General features: G+C 47.9%; 1 protein-coding gene across 1 annotated transcript; it reads left to right on the forward strand.

Annotated features, from left to right (window-relative positions):
• Window positions 1–12,412: 12,412 nt before the first annotated feature.
• Window positions 12,413–21,295, forward strand: PSMF1 (proteasome inhibitor subunit 1). The gene is made up of 7 exons (XM_066587583.1): window positions 12,413–12,596; window positions 13,477–13,623; window positions 15,803–15,885; window positions 16,197–16,370; window positions 16,449–16,502; window positions 19,503–19,649; window positions 19,730–21,295. Exons 1-7 carry the CDS (start codon window positions 12,462–12,464, stop codon window positions 19,779–19,781), a joined length of 792 nt encoding a protein of 263 aa, XP_066443680.1. The 5' UTR covers window positions 12,413–12,461; the 3' UTR covers window positions 19,782–21,295.

Consider the following 21,295-nt stretch of genomic DNA (forward strand, 5'->3'; position numbering starts at 1 on the left):
GGTTAAGGTAACCGGAGAGGAGAACGCGGGCGGATGAGGGGCCCTTGTATCCGGTGACCATACAGCGCCATTATTTGAAGAGCCCTCCAATATAAGCCCTTGAGTTGTCCTCTTCTATCGAAGGGTTAATAATTTTCTTCCGCTGTTTTATCTGTTTCTGGGAAAGCTGGATAATTACTATATGGCTGAATTACAGACCCCCCCCCCCCCCATCCCTGCAGGGTTTGTCATCCAGCTTTCCTTTGAGTCCTGAATGTCAGATATACAATGCCCAATAGGCTCGCATACATGGCAGATCCGAGCCCGATGGCACCCTGATATTTCATCAATAGGCTAAAAATGGACCAATCTCTCTTTGTAAAACCACTTAGGTGCTGTGGTTGCTATTAACTATGGCATCCAAGGGTTAAATCTTGCAGCAGGGAAGGGGTTAAAAAGGATATCCTACTAAGAGGTGGGAAAAACAGCCTGTTTCACATGCACCTCCCTTCTCTAATCCCTCTCAGCCAATCACCAGAGAGGAGTCACATGATCCTACAGCCCTGACTCCTGACACTTAGGTAGGAGCAGCACTCATTTCTTCTGGCCCCTTTATTGCCACATTTGGATGCCATTTAGTGGGTCAAATTGTCTCAGTAGTTCAATTTTGTTTAGATGTAATAAAACTACCCCAATTTAAGGAGATCCTGCCCGGGTGAGACATCCCCTTTAAGATGGAACTTTACAGTTATTTATATGCGGGTCAGTGCTTCCCTGCGGTAGCTGAACTACAGGGGTTGTCTCCAATATTGCTCCACCTGTGGGGGTACAAGTCCCAGGATGTTAGGAGCTGCAGACTCTGCACAGAATATTCAGGGACCTGATATGAAGGTCAGAAAAGTTTAAAAACAGGGATTAATCAGCAGGAAATCGTTGTCACGAGGATGTGCGGAAGGAAATGTGATGGATTGTGGAAGCACGGCTGGTGATTACGGGGAGGTGTCAGCGCAATATAGTAACCATGAAGAAATCGGACTCTGGGTTCATTGCAGGGCACCCCACCCCCACCCCCCACCCACCCCGTGGCATCCGCCAATCTGACCTGCTGCTCTCTATAAAGCTATATTTACAAGGCCAAAGCGAGTTGCGTCCGAGGGTCTCAGGTGCGACTGTCATTGGACAACATATGGACCCCCCGTTTGCGTGCTGCACGATATGCGGGATGTCGCACATTTTATGTCCCGTTCTCATGCGATGCCCGCACAAAAATGGGGCATGTAGCGTTTTTTCAGCCTTGGACCATTAGGCCGGCTTCACGCAACCGAATCTTTACTGCGGAATCCGCGGCCGGCGTCTGTACAGAGGAGCCGCAGCAAATAGCATGCAATGAAAGGCATGGAAAATCACGTGGAAACGAATTGCGGAAAAATTGCAGCATGCTCTATTTTGCTGCGGACGGAAGTCAATAGAAGCCGTCCAACCGGCAGCTCATCTGCAATTGATATTGCGATAGACATCCACAGTACAGCAAAATGCAGGGTCGCCGGCCGGGGGCACGGACGGATTTCGCTGCGGGAACCCACACGCGGAATCCAACTCTGCCGTGTGCAGCCGGCCGTAGGCTGAGTGAAAAATCGCTAATGTGAATGAACCCAATGAATGGGTTCATTTTTCATGCGTGTTCTGTCCCGGTCGGACGCAGTCAGAGATCATCAGCCGTGTAAATACGGTCTGAGGGTGCATTCACATGGGCAAGTGTTCTCCTGCAGCGATGCTGCGAGACGTGAAAATTGCAGCTTGGCCTATTTTGGGGCAAATCTGTTCAAGAATCGCCCATTCTTCCCTATGGGAGGAAAAAATATTACACTTGCAAACCCACGATTTTTTTTAGGTTAGTGCGATGTGTTTTGTAAAAAAGAACCGTTGTGTCAGCGCAATAGCGATTTTTTTTTGTTGTTTTTATTATTGAAATAATGTGATTTTCACAGCGATGCGTCTTTCACTTGCAAAAAAAGTAAAATTCGTGATTTTTGCAAGTACGATATTCGCTCTAGCTCCTTGGGCCGATCCCGCCCTCCCCTGTGTAAACGCTCACAGATACAATGTTTATGGTTTCTGATACATATATATCAATGGTTGGTTTGAACAGAACAATAAGGCCGTTTTCACCCGGGTGATAAAATCTCCTGATTTTTGTGCCGTGCGAGAGCGTGAAAACGCAGAATTATGAAAGCCATGATTTTCAAAGTTTTCATTCACATCTGCGATGTTTTACGAGATTTCGAAATCGCGGCTGCTCTATCTTTCGGTGTTTTGCTCTATGTTTCCCTATGGAGCCTTCGTTTTATCGCCGCGCACAAACTTGCGGTTCTCGCTGGATGCGTTTTTAACAATAGAAACTCCCCTTGTCTTGCAAGAAAAAGCATCACTGACACCCCGACATCTTATGAGCAAAATTGCGATAGTCTTTCAGCAATATCGCGATCGCCGTGTGATACTAGTCTGAGGGCGCTCTCTCTCACACAAGCGTTTTTTACAGCATTTAGCGCAGCATTTGAAATGCCCGATAAAAACACTGTAAAACGCCTCCATTGATTTCAATGGGGCTTCTCCGTTGAGCATTCGGCTGCTGCGTTTCTAACGCTGTCTGCTCTGTTTTAGTGCATTTCAGCTATTGTTAACACACCACATCGCCCATTGCAATGAAAGGTTGCGTGGGTACTGGTGTATCTTGATGCCACCGGAAGTTAGGGGCTGACCTGGCTTTGCTGGGCTTTACGCCCCCTGTCAAGCCTCTAGCTTCCGATTGGCTCATACAACAACAGCGGCAGGGAGAACACTGAGAGGTGAGGTGGCGACAGCAGGGAACACTGACAGCAGGGCCAGATCAGAGCCGCGGCATAGAGCTCACTGCAGTTCTTGCATTGGGTGAGCTCCCCCCTATGCATCCGGTGCCCGGTCCGCCGCTGTACTTAACACAGCTCAGCTTCCGGCCGCCTCCGCTGATCCCCGGTCCAGCGCTGCGTTTCTTGCGGTGCCTCAGCTTCCCCCGCCTCTGCTCTCCAGACCAGCGATGTAGTTTGAGCAGTGCCTCAGCTCACACCGCCTCCCCTTTGTGTTCCGGCGCTCTACTTATTGCGCTGCCTCAGTTCCGCCACGCCTCTGCTCCCCACTCCAGCGCTGTAGAGTGACAGCGGGCAGAACATGGCAGGGAGCCTTTACCCGCTCCAGCCTTGAGAATGACTGCGGGGACAATTGCAGGCAGGCCGCCACACAGAAGTCAGTCACTAACAGCGAGTCGGAAGCTAGGGGCTTGACAGGGGGGGTAAAACCCAGAAAAGTCAGGTCAGCCCCTAGCTTGACGTCAAGATACACCAGTTGCGGGTGCGTGTAAAACACTGTTTGAAAACGCTGCATTTTTACTAACGCCTGTCTGAGCGCAGCCTCAAGCTGGCGAACTCAAATGGGCTCCACTTTTGTCAGGTTTTGCGCAGCATCAGGGTGCGTTTACACGGGGAGATTCTGCAGTGAAAGACGCAAAAACTACAAGATGTTTTACCGCCATTTACTGTGTTTATTCAAACAGCATGGAAACCGCGGCAAATTTTTCCAATGCGATTCTTGACAAAAGCTGTGGTGTAACCGTGTGAGACCCCTCGGGCAGGTAAGTTAGAGACGGAGCGCTCCTTTCACTAGCACTAGTCTTCACTTGGCCGCTGAATCAGTCTTTTGACCTTGAAACTCAGTTTGAGAACTTTGCAACACAGTCTCTACTTGCCACACAGTTTCAGTCTCTAGACACACAACAGACCTGGCGTGGCACCGGGGACACATTAGATGGCTACGCTCTCGCAGTCTCTATGGTAGAACCAATACAGCAGGTCAACGACTGGAGCTCCACCATCACAAGGCTCTCTTAACCCCTTAGTGACTGCCCATATGGCTTTTGACGGCAGCCACTAATGGGCTTTATTCTGATGCGGTGCCTTTTCACAGTGTGGTATTAGCATATTTGACATAGCTCCCCCGTACCACTAAGAACGGGGGCTGGGCTGTCTAGTGACAGCTCAGAACCTGCTCTGTGGGTGAATGCACGCGAGCGGATTTAAATTGCGCAATCCAGAGCGGGTGACCGCCTCCGGATTCCACAGCAAATACCGCCCATAGCATGCAATGCACAAGTGATTCTTCATGCACATGAGCGGAAACCAATTGCGGTTTCCGTTCGCGAATGAGAATTCGCAGCATGCTCCATTTTCCTGGATTCCGCGGGAAAAGCACAAGTAAAAAACAATCTGTACTGCGCATGTCCAATGGCGATGCATGATTACCATCCGCAGTACAGAAAAGAAGAAGAAAGTACAGGTATGCACGGATACTGGTCGGGCACGGGGACGGATTCTGCTGCGGGCTCCCGCCCGTGTGCATGCGGCCTAACAGCTGGGACTAGAGAGGCCTCTGATCCCTGCTGTTTAACCCTTTACATGCCATGATCAATGTAAAAGGCTGACAGAAGGAGGGTTCTTTCTCTGTTACCCACCAGACCTCCAAGATGCACGCACAGGGTCCCTAAAAGTTGCCATACACCCAGAGGCTTGAAGATCGCCTCCAGGTCTGCCATATACGGTGGCCTATGAGGCTCAGCCACTGCTTGAGCTTCATGGGCAATATAATACACTGCTATACGAAAGTATAGCAGTGTATTATAAGAATGATAAAAGATGGCTATATTCTAGTCCCTTAGTGGGAAAAGACTAAAAAGTAAAAAAAAAAAATGTGGGCAAAAAGTAAAAAACATTAAAACATAAAACCATTAAAACCCCTTCCATTACCATGTAAAGAAAAGAAAAAAAAATCACAAATCTAGTCTCACCACGTTTGTAACGACCCAGAGAAAAAAGGTAGTACATTGTTTGACCTGCATGATTCACGCCATGAACAAAATGTTTAAAAACATGGCAAAAATAGATAATTTTGCCTATTTCACCTTAGAAAAAACTGAACAGAAACTGATCAAAACATCATATAAATCAACAAATGGTATTAATATAAAGTGCTCATCTCGCAAAAAGAAACCTTTTCCCAGCACCATTGACAAAAAAGAAAAATGTTAGGGGTCTTTCAATGTGGTGATAGAAAAAAAATGTAAAAAATTTTAAAGTGTGAAAAACTTGAAAAAACCCCTATATAAGTGTTGTATTGATGTAATCGTCCCGGCCTGCAGAATTACCGTAATATATTATTTATACTGCATGGAGAACGCCGTTAAAAATAAAAGATTCCAGAATTGCAGGTTTTGTTCATCTTGCCACTAGAAAAAAATAAAAAGCAAAAATGTTACATGTTCCCAAAAAATGGATGCCTGCAGACTGGAGCTCATGCATGCAAAAAACAATCCCTTATAGAGCCCCGTCGATGGAAAACTAAAACTCCTGTGGCTCTTGGAATGCGGCAACACAAAAACAAATCTTTAAAAAAAAGTGTTTTTTGTGTACATAAACAGCAAAACATTAAAAAAACTGTATAAACTTGTATCGCCGGAATCGTGCCGACCGGAGAATAATGTTATCACAGTATGTATTCTTCACACAGAACGCCGTAAAAATGGAATCCATAAAACAAAGGCCAGAATTTCCCCCCCCCCAATCTTATATACAGTCCATTATATGCAAAAATGATGTGGTTAAAAAATACAACTTGCCCCGCAAAGAACAAGCCCTCATACGGCTGTGTGGATGGAAAAATTAAAAGTTATGTCTCCTGGAATGCAACGATGGAATAAACTGAAAATGTAATTGGTCATTAAAGCGCACAGGCTTCGTCACTAAGGGGTTAAGGTACGTTTAGGGCTTATTCCCACTAACGTATATCGGTCGAGTTTTCACGGCCAGCTGATATACACTTCCATCTAAGCAATCCCCCCTTCCCTTCCCCTCACTGGCTCTCTCCCTCTCTCCTCCACACTTGCGTTTGCAATGGCTGGGGGTGGAGCTAAGTGTCACTCTGTCCCGCCCACTCCCATTGCTGGCTATGGACAAGGGGGGGTATTTAGCTCCGCCTCCGCCCACTCCCATTGCAAACCGCTAGGAGGGGAGGAGGGAAGCAGAGAGCTAGTGAGTGAGAGGGACAGCATATATACGCACGTCTGAATAAGCCCTTAGGCATCTTTTACACAGGGGCGACAACGATATCGCAGCTGTGTTCGGTGCGATATCGCTGCGTTTCCTCACAGCAATATCGCAATTTTGTGGCGCTACATAGTTGATGGCTGTGATTGGTTTATCGAGCGCTGCAGTGATTGGTTGAGCCGTGGTGCTGGAGAACCAATAACAACCAGCTCTTCCTGGAGGCGGGGTGTGTTTGTTGCACAGTTGCAGCGCTTGAGAGGTTAACTTTAATAAAATCATAGTCTGCATGTAAATGTATCCAGTTTGTCATGTCATGTGGTATGAAAGAAGGTATCAATAGGAGTGATTGAGAGTGGGAAAGAGTTGTTGTTGAGTTCCATCTTCTGGAGTGAAGTGGTCTTCCATCTTGTCTGCTACTGGAGTTCCACCTAACACAGAGCCACATGAAAGCACCTTCAGCTTCCTTGTGGTGAAGAAGGAAGAGGAGAAGAGATTTCCCGTGATGTCTGAATTCTGGATGTGAGTGGAGTGATCCCCAATTGGTGAGAGACAAGGTCAGTGCAGAAGTACTACCTCTCTGTCTTATTTTCCTACATGGCCGTCCAGAGCCAAGATCCCCATGTAGAGGTACACCCTTTAACTGTCACACCCTACACATCTCTGAGTCGGGGGGGGGGGGGGGGGTACTGCAAGAGAATAATCTTTATTAGGTTTGAAAGTCATTTGCCTGCACTGTAAAGTCTTAAAGTGAACTGCCTTGTGTACTCTGCTCAAGTTTTCAAGTAAAAGTTTATGTCGGGCCCTAACCATTTCTAGGGACCCGTGGTACTCAAAGACTGTCTCTGTCTGCATTTATTCTCCAACAAAGGTCATTCCAGTGTGTAGGAACTGTGGCGTCACCCGTGACAACTACAACCCACCTTTTCCTGTGTTTATTGGCATTCCCTATCATAGTGGTGTGTAGGGTGGCCTGCAGTGATACTCTGGCCTTGACTGCGTGTATCCCTCTGGGAAAGGAGTTTGGTAAGTGCCGCCGTGACAAGCCATCACTTTACACCCCCCCCCCAACTTCCCCCGTATGTCAGGTGTCCGGGGTCTACCTATAGGACGCTGCAAACCAACCCTTGACCCGACTGATGCTGCCAACTACTGACCCGGCTCAAACGTCCCCTTCATCTCCAAATTACTAGAACGCCTGGTCTCCTCCCACCTCACACGCTTTGTCTCTGACAACTCTCTCCTCGACCCCTCCCCCAGTTCGGTTTCTGCCCTCTATACTCGACCAAAATTGCTCCCACAAAAGTATCAAATTACCTGATGATGGCAAAGTCTAGAGGTGACTACTCCCTACTAATCTTCCTTGACTTCTTTGCTGCATTTGACACTGTTGACCATGACCTCCTTCTCACTATGCTCCGCTCTATTGGCCCTAATGACACTGCTCTCTCCTAATTCTCCTCCTACCTCTCTGACCGCTCTTTCAGCGTCTCCTTTGCTGGCTCTATCTCCTCTTCACTTCCTCTTGCTGTTGGGGTACCCCAGGGCTTGGTCCTTGGTCCCCTTCTCTCCACTTCCTCTCGCTGTCGGGGTTCCCCAGGGATCGATCCTTGATCCCCTTCTCTTCTCTATATACACATCCCCAATTAGACAAACCATCCGCAAATTCGGCCTCCAATACCATCTCTATGCTGACGACACCCAACTATACACCTCTTGCCATGAGATCTCTGAACCATTCCTCAAAAATATCACCAACTGTCCGCTGTCTCTAATACCATGTCCTCCCTTTTTCTCAAACTTAACCTCTCAAAAACTGACCTCCTTGTCTTCCCACCCTCAACCAGCCGCCCTCCCCCCACATCTCCATTCCAGTGTCTGGCAGCATCATAACCCCCAGACAGCACGCCTGCTGCCTTGGGGTCACACTGGACTTTGACCTCTCCTTTACCCCCCACATCCAATCTCTAGCCCGAACATGCCACATGCACCTCAGGAATATTTCTAAAACCCGTCCGTTCCTCCCCACAGACAAGCTAAAGGCACTCGTTGTCGCGATTTTTGAGCGGTGCATGTTCTATTTCTGGGCGTTTCAGTATTTTTAAACCCATTAAAATCAGTCCTAAACGCCCTAGCTACACTACCTGAAAAAAAAACAGCAATACTCACCTAATGGGCGCCATCTGGGTCCCTCCTGCTGCTCTCCGCGGTTCAGGGCAGGCTTGCTTGCAGTCGTCAGCACCGACAGTGCATCTCCTGCTGGTAACGGGGATTGAAAATGCCGCCTCCAGCAAGAGATTGTTCTGATTGGTTCATCGAGCGCTCGAGAACCAATCACAGCCATTCAATGAATGGCTGTGATTGGTTCAACGAGCTCTGGCTCTGTTCAGCTAAGCTTACGCATTTCACCATCTGAGAGGGGCGCATTATTGGGATGTGAGAAGCTGGATGGTCATATTGATGAATTGTGCCCCACTGGGCAATTCTGACCAATGGATGTGTGAGGGCACACAAGGTGACCAGGCTCAGGATGCCCCCTACAGGCCACCAGTAGAGAGAAGCATCTGACCAGACTGTTAGGACGTGTTGGGACCAGTGGATGTGTGAGGGCACACAAGATGACCGGGCTCAGGACCCCCTACAGACCACCAGTAGAGAGGAGCGTCTGACCAGACTGTTAGGAGGTGTTGGGACCAGTGGATGGGGGCACACAAGGTGACCGGGCTCAGGACGCCCCCTACAGACCACCAGTAGAGAGGAGTATCTGACCAGACTGTTAGGAGGTGTTGGGACCAGTGGATGTGTGAGGGCGCACAAGGTGACCGGGCTGTGGTGTCATGAAGGATGAAACTGCACATTACAGAGTGGAACCGGGTTGTCTTCAGCGACGATGGCCGTGTTCGTGTCTGGAGACCTCGGGGTGAGCGCCTTAATCATGCCTTTGCTATGAAGCGGCACACTGCCCCCTGCTGGTGTGATGGTCTGGGGGGGGCCATCACATACGACAGTTGGTCCCCCCTAGTAGTGGTACGAGGAGGAATGACAGGTCAGCGATATGTTCAGGACATCCTGCAGCCACATGTGTTCCTCTCATGGCGGCTTCCAAGAGGCAGCAGGATAATGCTTGGACGCACACACAAGGGGGTCACAGGAGCCCCCACAATATTGTCACACTTCCGTGGCTGCCCAGTCACCAGATTTATCACCAATAGAACATGCATGGGTATATCTGGGACGCCAACCTCCACAGCCTACGAGTTTGCACGATCAAGAGGCTCAGTTACAGCAAATGTGGAGTGATATGCCACAGGATACCATACAGAACTTGTATGCCTCCGTGCCCACCCATATTACATCTTGTATCCAAGCTAGGGGCAGCTCATCAGGGTACTAGAGCCACCATGCCCCCTGTATCACATCTTATATCTAAACTAGAAGCGTCCCAACAGGATACTAGAGCTTCTCTGCTCGTATCTCATTTAGTATCCAAGCTACAGGCGCCCCAAAGGGAACTAGATCCCCCATGCCCGCCCGTATCACATCTTGTATCCAATCTAGAGGCGGACCAACAGGTTAATAAAGCTTCCATGCTCCCCTGTATCACATCTTGTATCCAAGCTAGAGATGGTACAACAGGATACTAGAGCCTCCACGTTCCTCATATCACATCTTGTATCCAAGCTGGAGGCGGTACATCAGGGTACTAGAGCCTCCAGGCCCGTCTGTATCACATCTTGTATCCAAGCTAGAGGCGGTACAACAGGGTACTAGAGCCTCCAGGCCCGTCTGTATCACATCTTGTATCCAAGCTAGAGGCGGTACAACAGGGTACTAGAGCCTCCATGCCCGTCTGTATCACATCTTGTATCCAAGCTAGAGGCGGTACAACAGGGTACTAGAGCCTCCATGCCCGTCTGTATCACATCTTGTATCCAAGCTAGAGGCGGTACAACAGGGTACTAGAGCCTCCATGCCCGTCTGTATCACATCTTGTATCCAAGCTAGAGGCGGTACAACAGGGTACTAGAGCCTCCATGCCCGTCTGTATCACATCTTGTATCCAAGCTAGAGGCGGTACAACAGGGTACTTCAGCCTCCCTACAAGGGGTCGGTTCTCCACAATAAATGCTCCTTTTGCTCTGATATGTAATCACTTCTAACAACGTTACAATCACAGATAAAGTTTCATTCTTCGACAACTTCCTAGGGAGGGATTGGTTTTACAATGAGTGTGTGTATATATATATACTCCTTCTAGGGGGGATGGTCTTTGGACTATGAGTGTATTACTAAACTACCAGTCATCAATAAAACCTGTAGATTACAAGAGTCCCAGAATATCTCTTTATGTTCCTTTAAAGTCTCCAGTGTGACCCACTAACAAAGCCATTTAAAGGGCTCCAGTCACCACATCCATAAGGTGCAATAAGCTTGGCCAGGGGTAATGACTGTCCCTGAGCCCTCTCATCCAATCAGGACTTGTATCTTAGTGTCTCATGGCGGACCAGGTGCCTAGAGGTAAGCAGTGTAGCAGGAAACTGCTGTCTCCTCTCTGATTGGCCAAGAGGCTGATGGATGGTAGTTACTACACTCGACTAGTGGCAACGGATCGTCTAAGGCAGCAGTCACATGGTTGTGTCCATAGAATCATGCGCAAAACACATGTGAAATGCCATCTGATGTACATGGACCGCGCACATTGCACAAGCTATTCCCGTCTGCAAGATAGTGGAACACACGGATCGCCCGGGGATGTTAACCACAACGGTGTAAGCGCTTATTTACTTAACCGCATTTGTGCAGTGTATTACGCGTTCAAAATTTACGCGCACAGTATTCAGTGAATAGATCCCATTTCAATGGGTTAGTGTTACTATGCGGCGGCGGTGGTGTGCGGGGTCCTGTGGTCGGGGTGCGCCCCCCCGGCTTTTTGTCCGGCTGCCAGGGGCGCAGGTGCCTGGCTGGCGTGGGCGGCGTGGTGCTTGTGGCACTTTTATTATGGTCTGTTGGGAGTTGTCTGTCTTCCTCTCTCCGCCCCTGGGCAGAGGCTTTTATTTAGAGGTCGGGCAGAGACTGGCAATCACTGCCAGTTATTGGTTTCCCTCAGAGTGCTAGCTAGTCTGCCTCTGTTGGTCTCCTGCCTCTGTCATTTTGTCTGCTATACTTTGTTATTGTCCGCCATGTTTTTCCATCTGCCTCAGTTCTGTTTAGTATTGTTGTGTTGGTTATTTACATCTGCCTTTTCTGTCTGTATTCTACCCTTTCCATCCAGGTACGCCAGTGGAGGCAAGTAGGCAGGGACAGTTGTGGGTGAGATCTAGGGCACCCGGGCTGGCGTATCAAGGGTAGTATACCGTAACAGTTAGGACACATGATTTTTGCATACGTATTTCGGTCACGCAAAAAAAAAGTGCAGCATGTTCTATTTTGTTATATTACGCACCAATTAGCACATATTAAACTTAATTGTCCATTGAATTCACGGGGAGCAGCTTGTGTGCGTTTTTGTGCACGCAGACCCGCGCAAAAACTCAACGCTCATCACCCTAATGCTCACGTAAATACATTTACGACTGTGTGAACCAGACCTAAGGCCTTATTCATGAATTTCATGCGTCTGTATGTGTTTTGTGTGTCTGTTTTTATGCTTCTGTATCTTCCATTTTTCTCTCCTGCAAAAAAAAGACCCAGAATGAGGTTCCATTTTTTCTAGCATTCTAACGACCATAGACCGTAGTGCGCAGCACACTTCCTTGCGCACCCGTTGACCCGAATGGACAGCTGTTGTCCAAGAAATCAGATCAGAACAGCCTCCAGTTTTTGTATAAGGACCATCGGTCTGCATGAAATAACACGTGCGCCCATCTGAATCAGCCCTCATGTCGTCAGGTCCCTGTGATGACTTTACAGGGTTCCTGAAGAGAGGAAGGAAGAAGAATCTATGACTGCAGACTTCTGGAAATGACCTCCACTTCTTACTATCATCTCTTGGCTCCGCTGTGATCATCACATTCTTATTTTGCATGTACATGTTCAGCAGTTATCTTGCATGGTTTCTCTTCCTAGGAACAATCACATCTTATTTCCCAGCCTCTCGGTACATTGTTACCCCATCACTGCAGCACTGCAGCTCCCCTCCCCCTCCTCTGCTATCAGTAATTGCTCCACATCACTGCATTGTGCTGGACGCTCAGCTGCTCGGCTCTCTGGCGGCATCTAGTGGCGGCTCGCAGGTAGAACTGCAGCGCTGCTTTCTAGGATGAATTCAGTGGGAGGGCTGCAGTGACATCTAGTGGCCGAGCCGAGAAGTGCACGTGCAGCCGCCGATGCCGGAAGTCCTGTGTGCTGCGATCAGACATGGCGGCTCCCGGCTTAGAGCTGCTGTATGAACTGGTATCTCCGCGGATCACTGAACCCCAAGAGCCGCTCGTCTGCTTCATCCACTGGGAGTTCATCAGGCGCGGACTGAGCTGCCTGGGGACCGGCGAGAAGGTGAGGGGAGGCCGAGTGCCCGGATCTGTATATACTGTATGTAGATGTCCCCCCTGACTATATATACCGTATATAGATGCGCCCCCCCACCTGTGTATACAGTAAATGGATGTCTCCCCCCCCCTGTGTATACCGACTATAGACATGCCTCCCCCCTGCCTGTGTATACAGTAAATGGATGTCTCCCCCCCCCCCCCCCCCCCTGTGTATACCGACTATAGACATGCCTCCCCCCTGCCTGTGTATAGTGTGTGTAGATGCCCCTCCCCCCCTGTGTATACCGTAAATGGATCCCCCCCCGCCTGTGTATACCGTATATGGAGGTGTGCCCCCCCCGTTTATACCGTATATGGATGCCGCCCCCCCATGCCTGTGTATACCGTATATAGATGTGTCCCCCCCCACCCCACTGTGTATAGATGTGTCCCCCCCTGCCTGTGTATACTGTTTATAGATGCGTCACCCATGCCTGTATATACTGTATATGGTTGTGCCCCCCCCCCCCCTTGTATATGGATGTGTGTCCCCCCACTCCTTGTATATGCCGTATATGGATGTCACCCCTGCCTCCGTATATGGTGATGTCACCTTTGTGTATTTAGAAATAACAGTCATTTCTATCTACTTCTGCCTTATCCCCCCCTCCCCCCGCTTGCGTGCGCAGGGCCGCATCGCCCCCGCCTTTTATAAATGCCTTTATTAATGATCTGCATCCCATCAGCATGTATATCTGTGTGGCATTATGTGTTTCTGGTGCCCCTTGTGCCACCCCTCCAGTTGTATATTCGTCTGTAGGTATCACTGGAGGCTTGCAGTTGCTGTTCAGTGTAGACTGTTACATGATGCGCCCGCCCATCTCAACAGCTTCTCTCACCTGCAGGCCGGAGCTCATGAGACGGGTACAGAGCGCCTACCGAATGGCTGGGCCGACAACAAGGAGTTATACACCCTGCGCTATGGGCACGGGACCTCACAGATCCTACTCAAAGCACTGACAGTGGAGGGCACCCTGATGGTCAATGCCATGGTAAGCCTAGTATACATACCCTGTGCTGCATGTGCCGTGGGTATACTGTGGATGGGAAGGGGTGTGCATACATTTGCAATCATCTCTGAATACTGTGATGTATCTAAAATATGAAGTAAAACAACTTTGCAAATAGTTTAATTGAAAGCCTACCGTTTTGTGTTTACAGGCCCCATGCAGAATTATTTGTCGCTATGGTAACAGACTACAGACATTGCCTGTGCTGTCATGTGTTGCTCCACTCTTTTTGCTGCTCCCCTGATGATCACTCACAGACAATCAAAAGGAATAGTGGAACAACATGACTGCAGGGTCAGACTACACAGGGATTGTGTGTAGTCTGTTTCCATGGAGACGCTTAAGCCTGCATAGGAACTGCAGACACAAAAGAGTAGATGTTTAATCCCCTCACCACCACAAATGGAAAAATTACGTTGGGCCGTTGTGAAGTGTGTATGGAGCGGGCTTGTGAGCAGAGTCCACTCCATACCCTGGGGCTGTCAGCTTTTGTTGACAGCCGCTGATAACTGCCACAATCAGAGTAAGCTCTGATTGCGGCAGTTAACTACAGTGGTGCCTTGGGTTAAGAGTTTAATTCGTTGCATGACAGGTGAGTATATAAATTTTACTATAGCTAGGGATGATTTTCAGGGAAGGGCTCATATTTAAAGCCCTTCCCTGAAAATCACTGCAGAAGTTGCTGGCAGGCCATTACTTTCAATGGGGCGGCAGTAGTGGCGGCCCCATTGAGAGCAAGGCTCTTAACCCAAGTTTTTACTCTTAAATCAGAGCAAAAATTCGGGAGAGAGCGTGCTCTCAAGTCAAAAAGCTTGTAAGCTGAGGCACTCTTAACCCGAGGTATCACTGTATTTAGATCCCACAGTCAGAGTCCACATGTTTAAACAGTACGATTGGCAGCCCAGAGCCTACTGAAGGTTCCTAGGGCTGCCAAGCATAGATGCCTATTAAGTCCTGCCCATAATGCTTTGATATTCAGCAACAAAATTTGCTATGTACTGCAATACCGAAGTACTGCAGTATATTGTGCAAGTGATGAAATGACTGCAAGTTCAAGTCCCCGTAGGGACTTAAAAAATGTAAAAAAAATATTAAAAAAAAAATATATATATAACCCCACTTACTTGCTGGGTATGTAAAAGTCCAAACTATTAAAATAGCACAATATTTATCCCACATAGAATGCTAGAATTGTGTTTTTGTTTTGTCTTTTTATCCTGGCTCCCAAAAAATTTTGAATTGAAAGTGATCAAAAAGACACATTTCCTAAAACTGTACTAATAAAAAACAAGCCCCCATACCGCCCAGTCGACCAAAAACTATAGATCTCAGAATATAGCGACGGAAAGTAATTTTTGTTTAAGAAAATTAATTTACATCTTGTAAGTAGAAAAACGTAAAAAAAAAAATATATATATACATTTTTCTTCTCACCATAACCGTACTGACTAGAGATGAGCGAACGTGCTCGGCCACGCCCCTTTTTTGCCCGAATACCGCGATTTCCGAGTACTTCCGTACTCGGGCGAAAAAATTCGGGGGGCGCCGTGGCGGCACGGGGGGTAGCAGTGGGGAGTGGGGGGGAGAGGGAGAGAGAGAGGGCTCCCCCCTGTTCCCCTCTGCTACCCCCCGCACCACCACGCCTCTCCCCGGCGCCCCCCGAATCTTTTCACCCGAGTACTGAAGTACTCGAAAATGGCGGTACTCGGGTGCGTAAGTACTCGAAACGAGTACGTTCGCTCATCTCTAGTACTGACCCATAAAACAAAGTTCATATGTCATTTTGTCTTCACTGTGAATACTGTTAAAACTGAACCCTCCAAGAAATGGCGCAACTGCATTTTTTAAAAATGTCTCCCTGTTTAAAATCTTTTTAAAGCTTTTTTCTTACATTAAACGGCACCATTTAAAAATCCAACGCTTTCTGCAAAAAAAAACAAACCCTCCTATGGCCAGGTCCATGGAAAAATTAAAAATCTCTGGTCCTGAAGGGGTTAATTAAGACTACTTGCACGGTTGCTTCTTTTATTTTGGATACGCTGGAGCTATAAAAGTGATTGCAAAAGTCCCCACACCCTTGAACCGATGCCCTGGTTATTCTGATCTATTGCCTCCACTAGCCCTTTAGGAGTTGGAATAGACTTTTGTTTCCTCCTTGCAGGAGCTTCAGTCTGAGAAGGTGTCTGACGTCACCCTGAATATTGAGGACTTCATAGACAGTGCCCACCTCCAGCAGTACCACAGGTCAGTGCGTGTGCCCTATGGTGCTGGGTGCTTGTGGTTATGTAAATTAGCCAGAACAGGGGGTGGAGTAACACATAACAGAAGGATCAGACTACACAGAGATTGTTTGTAGTCTGTAACCATGGTGACACAGAAGTCTGCATAGGAGCTGTATACACAACTGCAGATTGAAAGCAAAGTAGTTGTTTCTTTTTCCATTTTCAAATGCATTAAGAAAAAAAATATATAGTTGCAAAAGTGGACACGCCCTCTTTGTGGCATGTGTGGTTGAGGATTTGTGGCTGATGTGTTAATCTTTTTTTTTTCCACAGGGTCTATAAAAACCGCTTAGAGTTGAAGCAGTACTTGGATGCAAAGCTTTTCTCCCCTCTACTTGACTCTAAGAAGGAGACTGTGAGGGCCGAGAAAGTACGGGAGAGACGGAGTGTGGATGATGATCCCCTGAGAGTCCCCACCAGGGCTCCAGCGTCACATCACCCTTCCTGGTGAGTGCTCCCCTCGTTCTCCATCCTTATCACGTACCTTGTGTCGCCTCCAAACCTCATACTACATCTCTTCTCTAGGATAGACCCTCCTGGGCACATTCCGTATGGCACAGCAGACCTGGACCCGCTGGGGTGAGTTCCTCAGGCCCACATGGTTGTATATGTAGGGACGGAGCAGATACAATACCACCCCGCAATCCCCCGACATCCACCACAGATTCATTAATGAACTTATACAGAGTCAAGTCACATTATTATGACCACCAGCTAATATCTAGATTAACCAATACGCACAACACGGACAGCAGCTAGCTGGGCTGAGAGTGACCCAGTAAGATGCTGGGTGAACGTGATCTGCAGGGATGGGTTTAGAGTGCCTTCCACATGGATGAGCGGCCAAGAGAACACCACACATTCCCATAACGCTGCCACCACCGGCATGTGTTCTTCCAGCATTGGCTACAGGGTGTTTGTTCTATGATATTTCTCCAGCCATTTGATGAAGTAGGAAATGTGACTCATTGAAGAAGACAACCCTTAGCCAAGAAGTGGTGGTCCAATTCCGATACTACTGTTCAAATTGAAGCCTTTTTTCCAATGCACCCGTGTTGGCATAGATGCAGTGACCATCCTTCTGTGTCGCAGCCCCATACACAGTCGGGTTCACCAATCCGTTTTTTTTTAGACACGTCTGGTGGCGCCCTGGTTCATATTCATGGTGAGCTTCTCTGTAGCATATCGGTCGTCCCTCATGTACCTTCGTAGCTGACGTTCACCTTCCACATCAGTGGCACCTGGCAGTTTCCTTACTGGTTATTCCCAATGGTGTCATTTGTCCACTCATGATACACTTTCACCACAGCAGTACCTATCTCATCCGTGTCATTGGGGGACACAACTTGGATCATGGGCATAGCTACTGCCACTAGGAGCCAGACACTAAGCAGAAAGAGTTAGCTCCTTCTACCAGCTATAACCCTCCTGCAGGCACCAAGTTAATGGGTTTTAGCTTATTGTCCATAGGAAACAGACCACCTCGTTGCCGGTCTTCGGTCCTTTTTCTAAGACTACCTTCAAGAATACAAGACAGGCACTAGACTCTCTCTGGCACCCCACCGAGGAGAACTAACAGTCTGGAGCCAACCACGCTGTTATATGCTCAACTCTGAGAAGAAAAAGAGTTACAGTTTAACACCAGTTTTACCGTGACCCGCCAGCCATAGTGTACTCCCCCCACCACCACTCTCTCCAATCAGAGCACTCCATCCACAAAGGGTAGGCGAGCACTGGGCACACGCTGCTGGAGTACAAGAGTCCTTCTACAGATGGGTGAATATACTTCACCATGAGGTAAGTATTCTCCCCCTCCTCACACTTGACCTTTCACCTATTGGATGGGAGTCCGGCCACCTCTCCTGCTAGGGCCCCTACTACAACCCCAATCATACCTGCTCAAGGCTCTCCACCTCAGTTTAGCCTCTCCTCTGTGCTTCCCTCCTGGTGCTTCAGCGCTTATTTTCCTTTTCTTTTACACCGACCAGACAGTTACCCCCACCACTGCCTCTCTATTCCTCTTAGGGGGTGCCTGCTGCTGGGGATCAGACAGGAGCCCCTCTCCTTCTTCCCCAACAGAATGTTTTTTCACTGCCTGCTGTGCAAGATCTCCTCCTAGTCCAGCCTGCCGCCAGACCGTGTTTTCCTGGGTTGCAACCAGAGTCATGCACTTTGCATGCTCTCGATGTTGCATCAAATTTTCATGTTGACAGTCTGAACCATTCTTCGCTGACTGCCTCCTATCGAGACTGCCTCCTATCGAGACTGCCTCCTATCGAGACTGCCTCCTATCGAGACTGCCTCCTATCGAGACTGCCTCCTATCGAGACTGCCTCCTATCGAGACTGCCTCCTATCGAGACTGCCTCCTATCGAGACTGCCTCCTATCGAGACTGCCTCCTATCGAGACTGCCTCCCAGCGATCTTCCTACTGACACCCTCCCAGCTACAGCTCCAATGGCCGCCAAACCATAATGGGTGTGCTTTCTGTCTCATGCAGTCCTGGACCTTACTAAAGTGTCCAAGATGATCGTTGACATACTGGATAGGACTTGCCATCATCCGTTCCCAACTGCGTCTTGACAGAGAAGACTCCTTAACTCCCTGGCACCTACCGTGAAAGAATCAGGAAGCGGTCTAGACCATCTCACTCGCAGCAATCATCTGAGTTGCCAGTCTCCTCATGCTCCCCACCTCCCACTGAGGACACGCTCTGAGCTTCCCTCCAGGAATGACCCTCGTTTGGAAGGCGAGGTGTCCAAGTCTCCCCCTAATTCAGATCTGGACTAGAAACAATTGTCCAAGCTATCCCCTTTAGTTGATAATTTGAAAAACACCCTTCAGGAGAAAGATCTGGAGCCAGAAGCAGCTGCAGGGGAAGTGACTTCCAATGATGTATCTGCCCATCTAAACAGGCTGCCCGCGTGTGAACGAGGCAGCGGTGACATTACTCACTCGTTCAAACGATAATAATCTGATCTGAAGGGACCCTTAAACCCCATTTACGTGCAATGATTATTGCTAAAAATGTGTTCAAATGAACGAATTTGCCTGATAATCGTTACATGTAAATGCGAAGCCATCATGAGCTATTCATTCATTCATCGCTGAGTTTCAGCCTGCATAAAAATGCTTTTTAGTTTGTTTGCTTTTCACTTTGTTTAAATGGCATTCCTTCGGTCTTTGAAAGACTGAACAACTTGAGGGGAGCGGTGATTGTTTGCCTTTCCAAAACACAATGACTACTTGTTTACACATGCTGACAGAAAACAGTGGCTTATCTTCACACTAATTAAAACCCTGCTGGCCAGAGATTCCTCGTATAAACACACTCCCACCTGAGCAAACAACATACAGGGTTTACTTTACCTAATGAGGGAAATGGAGAGGATTTCACACAATTATCTGTACATTTAAATGCTCGGCATTTCTATGCAAAAAAGTTGTTAATTTGTTCAGTTGTTCGTTCAAATGATAATTGTTCGGTGTAAATGAGACTTATACCAGAGACTAATTAAATGTGTTAATTACTTGTAAATTGTGTAACATACAGAGGACACTGTTCTTGTCTTCCTGCAGAGGTAGCTCAGGGGGTATGATCATGGATCCTTTCAATGCTGGCCGTACTAGACCCAGGCCTAATCCACTGGGTGGCCTACCTCCTGGAGCAGTGCCCCCTGGTGCGCGTTTTGATCCCTTTGGGCCTATTCCTCCTGGCCGTGCTGGGTGAGTATAACAAGTCCTCTTGTTTTTTGCATGTTGTGGTGTCCATAGGACAAGTAAATAACATTGTTCTCCCTTCACAGTCCTGATCCTGATCATCTGCCGCCCCCGGGATATGATGACATGTTCATGTGATGTACCGCTGGGGGCCTCTGCGTAGGAGTCTCGCTTTTCTTCCATGTTACTTGGTGGTTTGGGACACTATAGAATATTCCGAGGACGATCCACTGCTTTCTGCTTTATAAGCACATTAAAACTGGACCTGCAGATGTCATACTAAACATGGGTGCTTGGGTATTGCTACATGCGTGGCCTCAGCTGAACGCGTCCCACCAACATGACTACTTCCCTGCGGCTGTAGTTCTGGTTCGTGTTGGCTCTGCATATTTCGTGCCAAAAAAATGGTACCAGAAAACCTGGCTGTGTGATTTGCAGTCTTACAGGCGGTTAATCTTACAGCCTGCCTCCTCTCCTTTTGGTGCTGTGTAGTTCCACATAGTTTACTGCTCTCTGTTGTCAGCCATTTGTGGCTATCATTTAGTCACATGAGTGGAATAGCCTCCAATGATCACTACTTGATGTAGTGTTGAGAACCTCCAGGGACATTTACATCATAGGTGACCACTATCGGCCGCTCCTCTTATAACTCCGCTGACCTTTTAAAAGCTGCAGACTGCAAGGGTTAATTTAAAATAACAGAGCACCATACAACGATATTATGCTGTTCTTCTGTCTTTATTATAAACCAGTAACAAGACACAATGGCAGAGAATCCTTGGCATATATCTCTGAATGGCGCTGGTGGAGTGAGACTTTGTGTAGGTCATGTAAGTACAGTGACAGAGGGTGAGTGCGCCCTCATCAGGCCTCCCCGTGTACTTCCTATGGTATGATCTCTTCACATTGGGGTTTTCCCCTCTGCTCGCTCTTATGGTTTGTGAACATTGTAATAAATAACTCAGTAGAATCCGCATTAATAGTGGTTGGTATGACGGTTTTGTTATATTATCATCACGTCTTTACCCACCATCTCAGCCAACAAAACCTGTACATCGTATATACCACAACTATACCTTACAGACATTTGTTTATTGCACCACTGCATTTAAAATGAAGCTACTTTGCAAAGTCTTTATCAAAAATCTCTACCAGTTCCTATCTGTCTCCATGGTTACAGACTACAAACATACCATGCGTAGTCTGATCCTGCAGTCATGTGTTTCTCCTCTTCTATCAAGTGTAGTAAAGGGCTCTACAAATGATCATCTGGCCAAGTTAAGATGTAGCTGCTATACCTGCCCACTGAGTAATCACATCTTTCATGCGGCACCACAAATCATTATCATCAGCAGAACATCTTCCCGCATGAATGGCGGATGTACTACCAACAGCGAATGGTAGTATGAATGATTGTTCAGCCCGCCTACAGTCTGAATCTGCCTGTGTGAAGGTCAGGTAAATGAGCGCTGATTGAGCCGTCTAAAAGGGCTCTAACGTGACTGCAGGATCAGACTACACAGGGTATGTTTGTAGTCTGTGACCATGGAAACACATAGAGACTGTTGGAAATCTTTAGCCAAGACTATTTGTGACGTTAACGTTTTTCTTTTTTACTTTAATGCTTTGGCACAATAAAACCGTTTGCAGTA

Source organism: Eleutherodactylus coqui, chromosome 13 (genome assembly GCF_035609145.1).
Source record: "Eleutherodactylus coqui strain aEleCoq1 chromosome 13, aEleCoq1.hap1, whole genome shotgun sequence".
NCBI lineage: Eukaryota > Metazoa > Chordata > Amphibia > Anura > Eleutherodactylidae > Eleutherodactylus > Eleutherodactylus coqui.

Coding starts and splice junctions, on each gene's coding strand:
- PSMF1 (XM_066587583.1), top strand. CDS start 12,462: ATGGCGGCTCCCGGCTTAGAGCTGCTGTATGAACTGGTATCTCCGCGG. Junction 12,597..13,476: donor GCCTGGGGACCGGCGAGAAG/GTGAGGGGAGGC, acceptor TCTCACCTGCAG/GCCGGAGCTCATGAGACGGG. Junction 13,624..15,802: donor CCCTGATGGTCAATGCCATG/GTAAGCCTAGTA, acceptor TCCTCCTTGCAG/GAGCTTCAGTCTGAGAAGGT.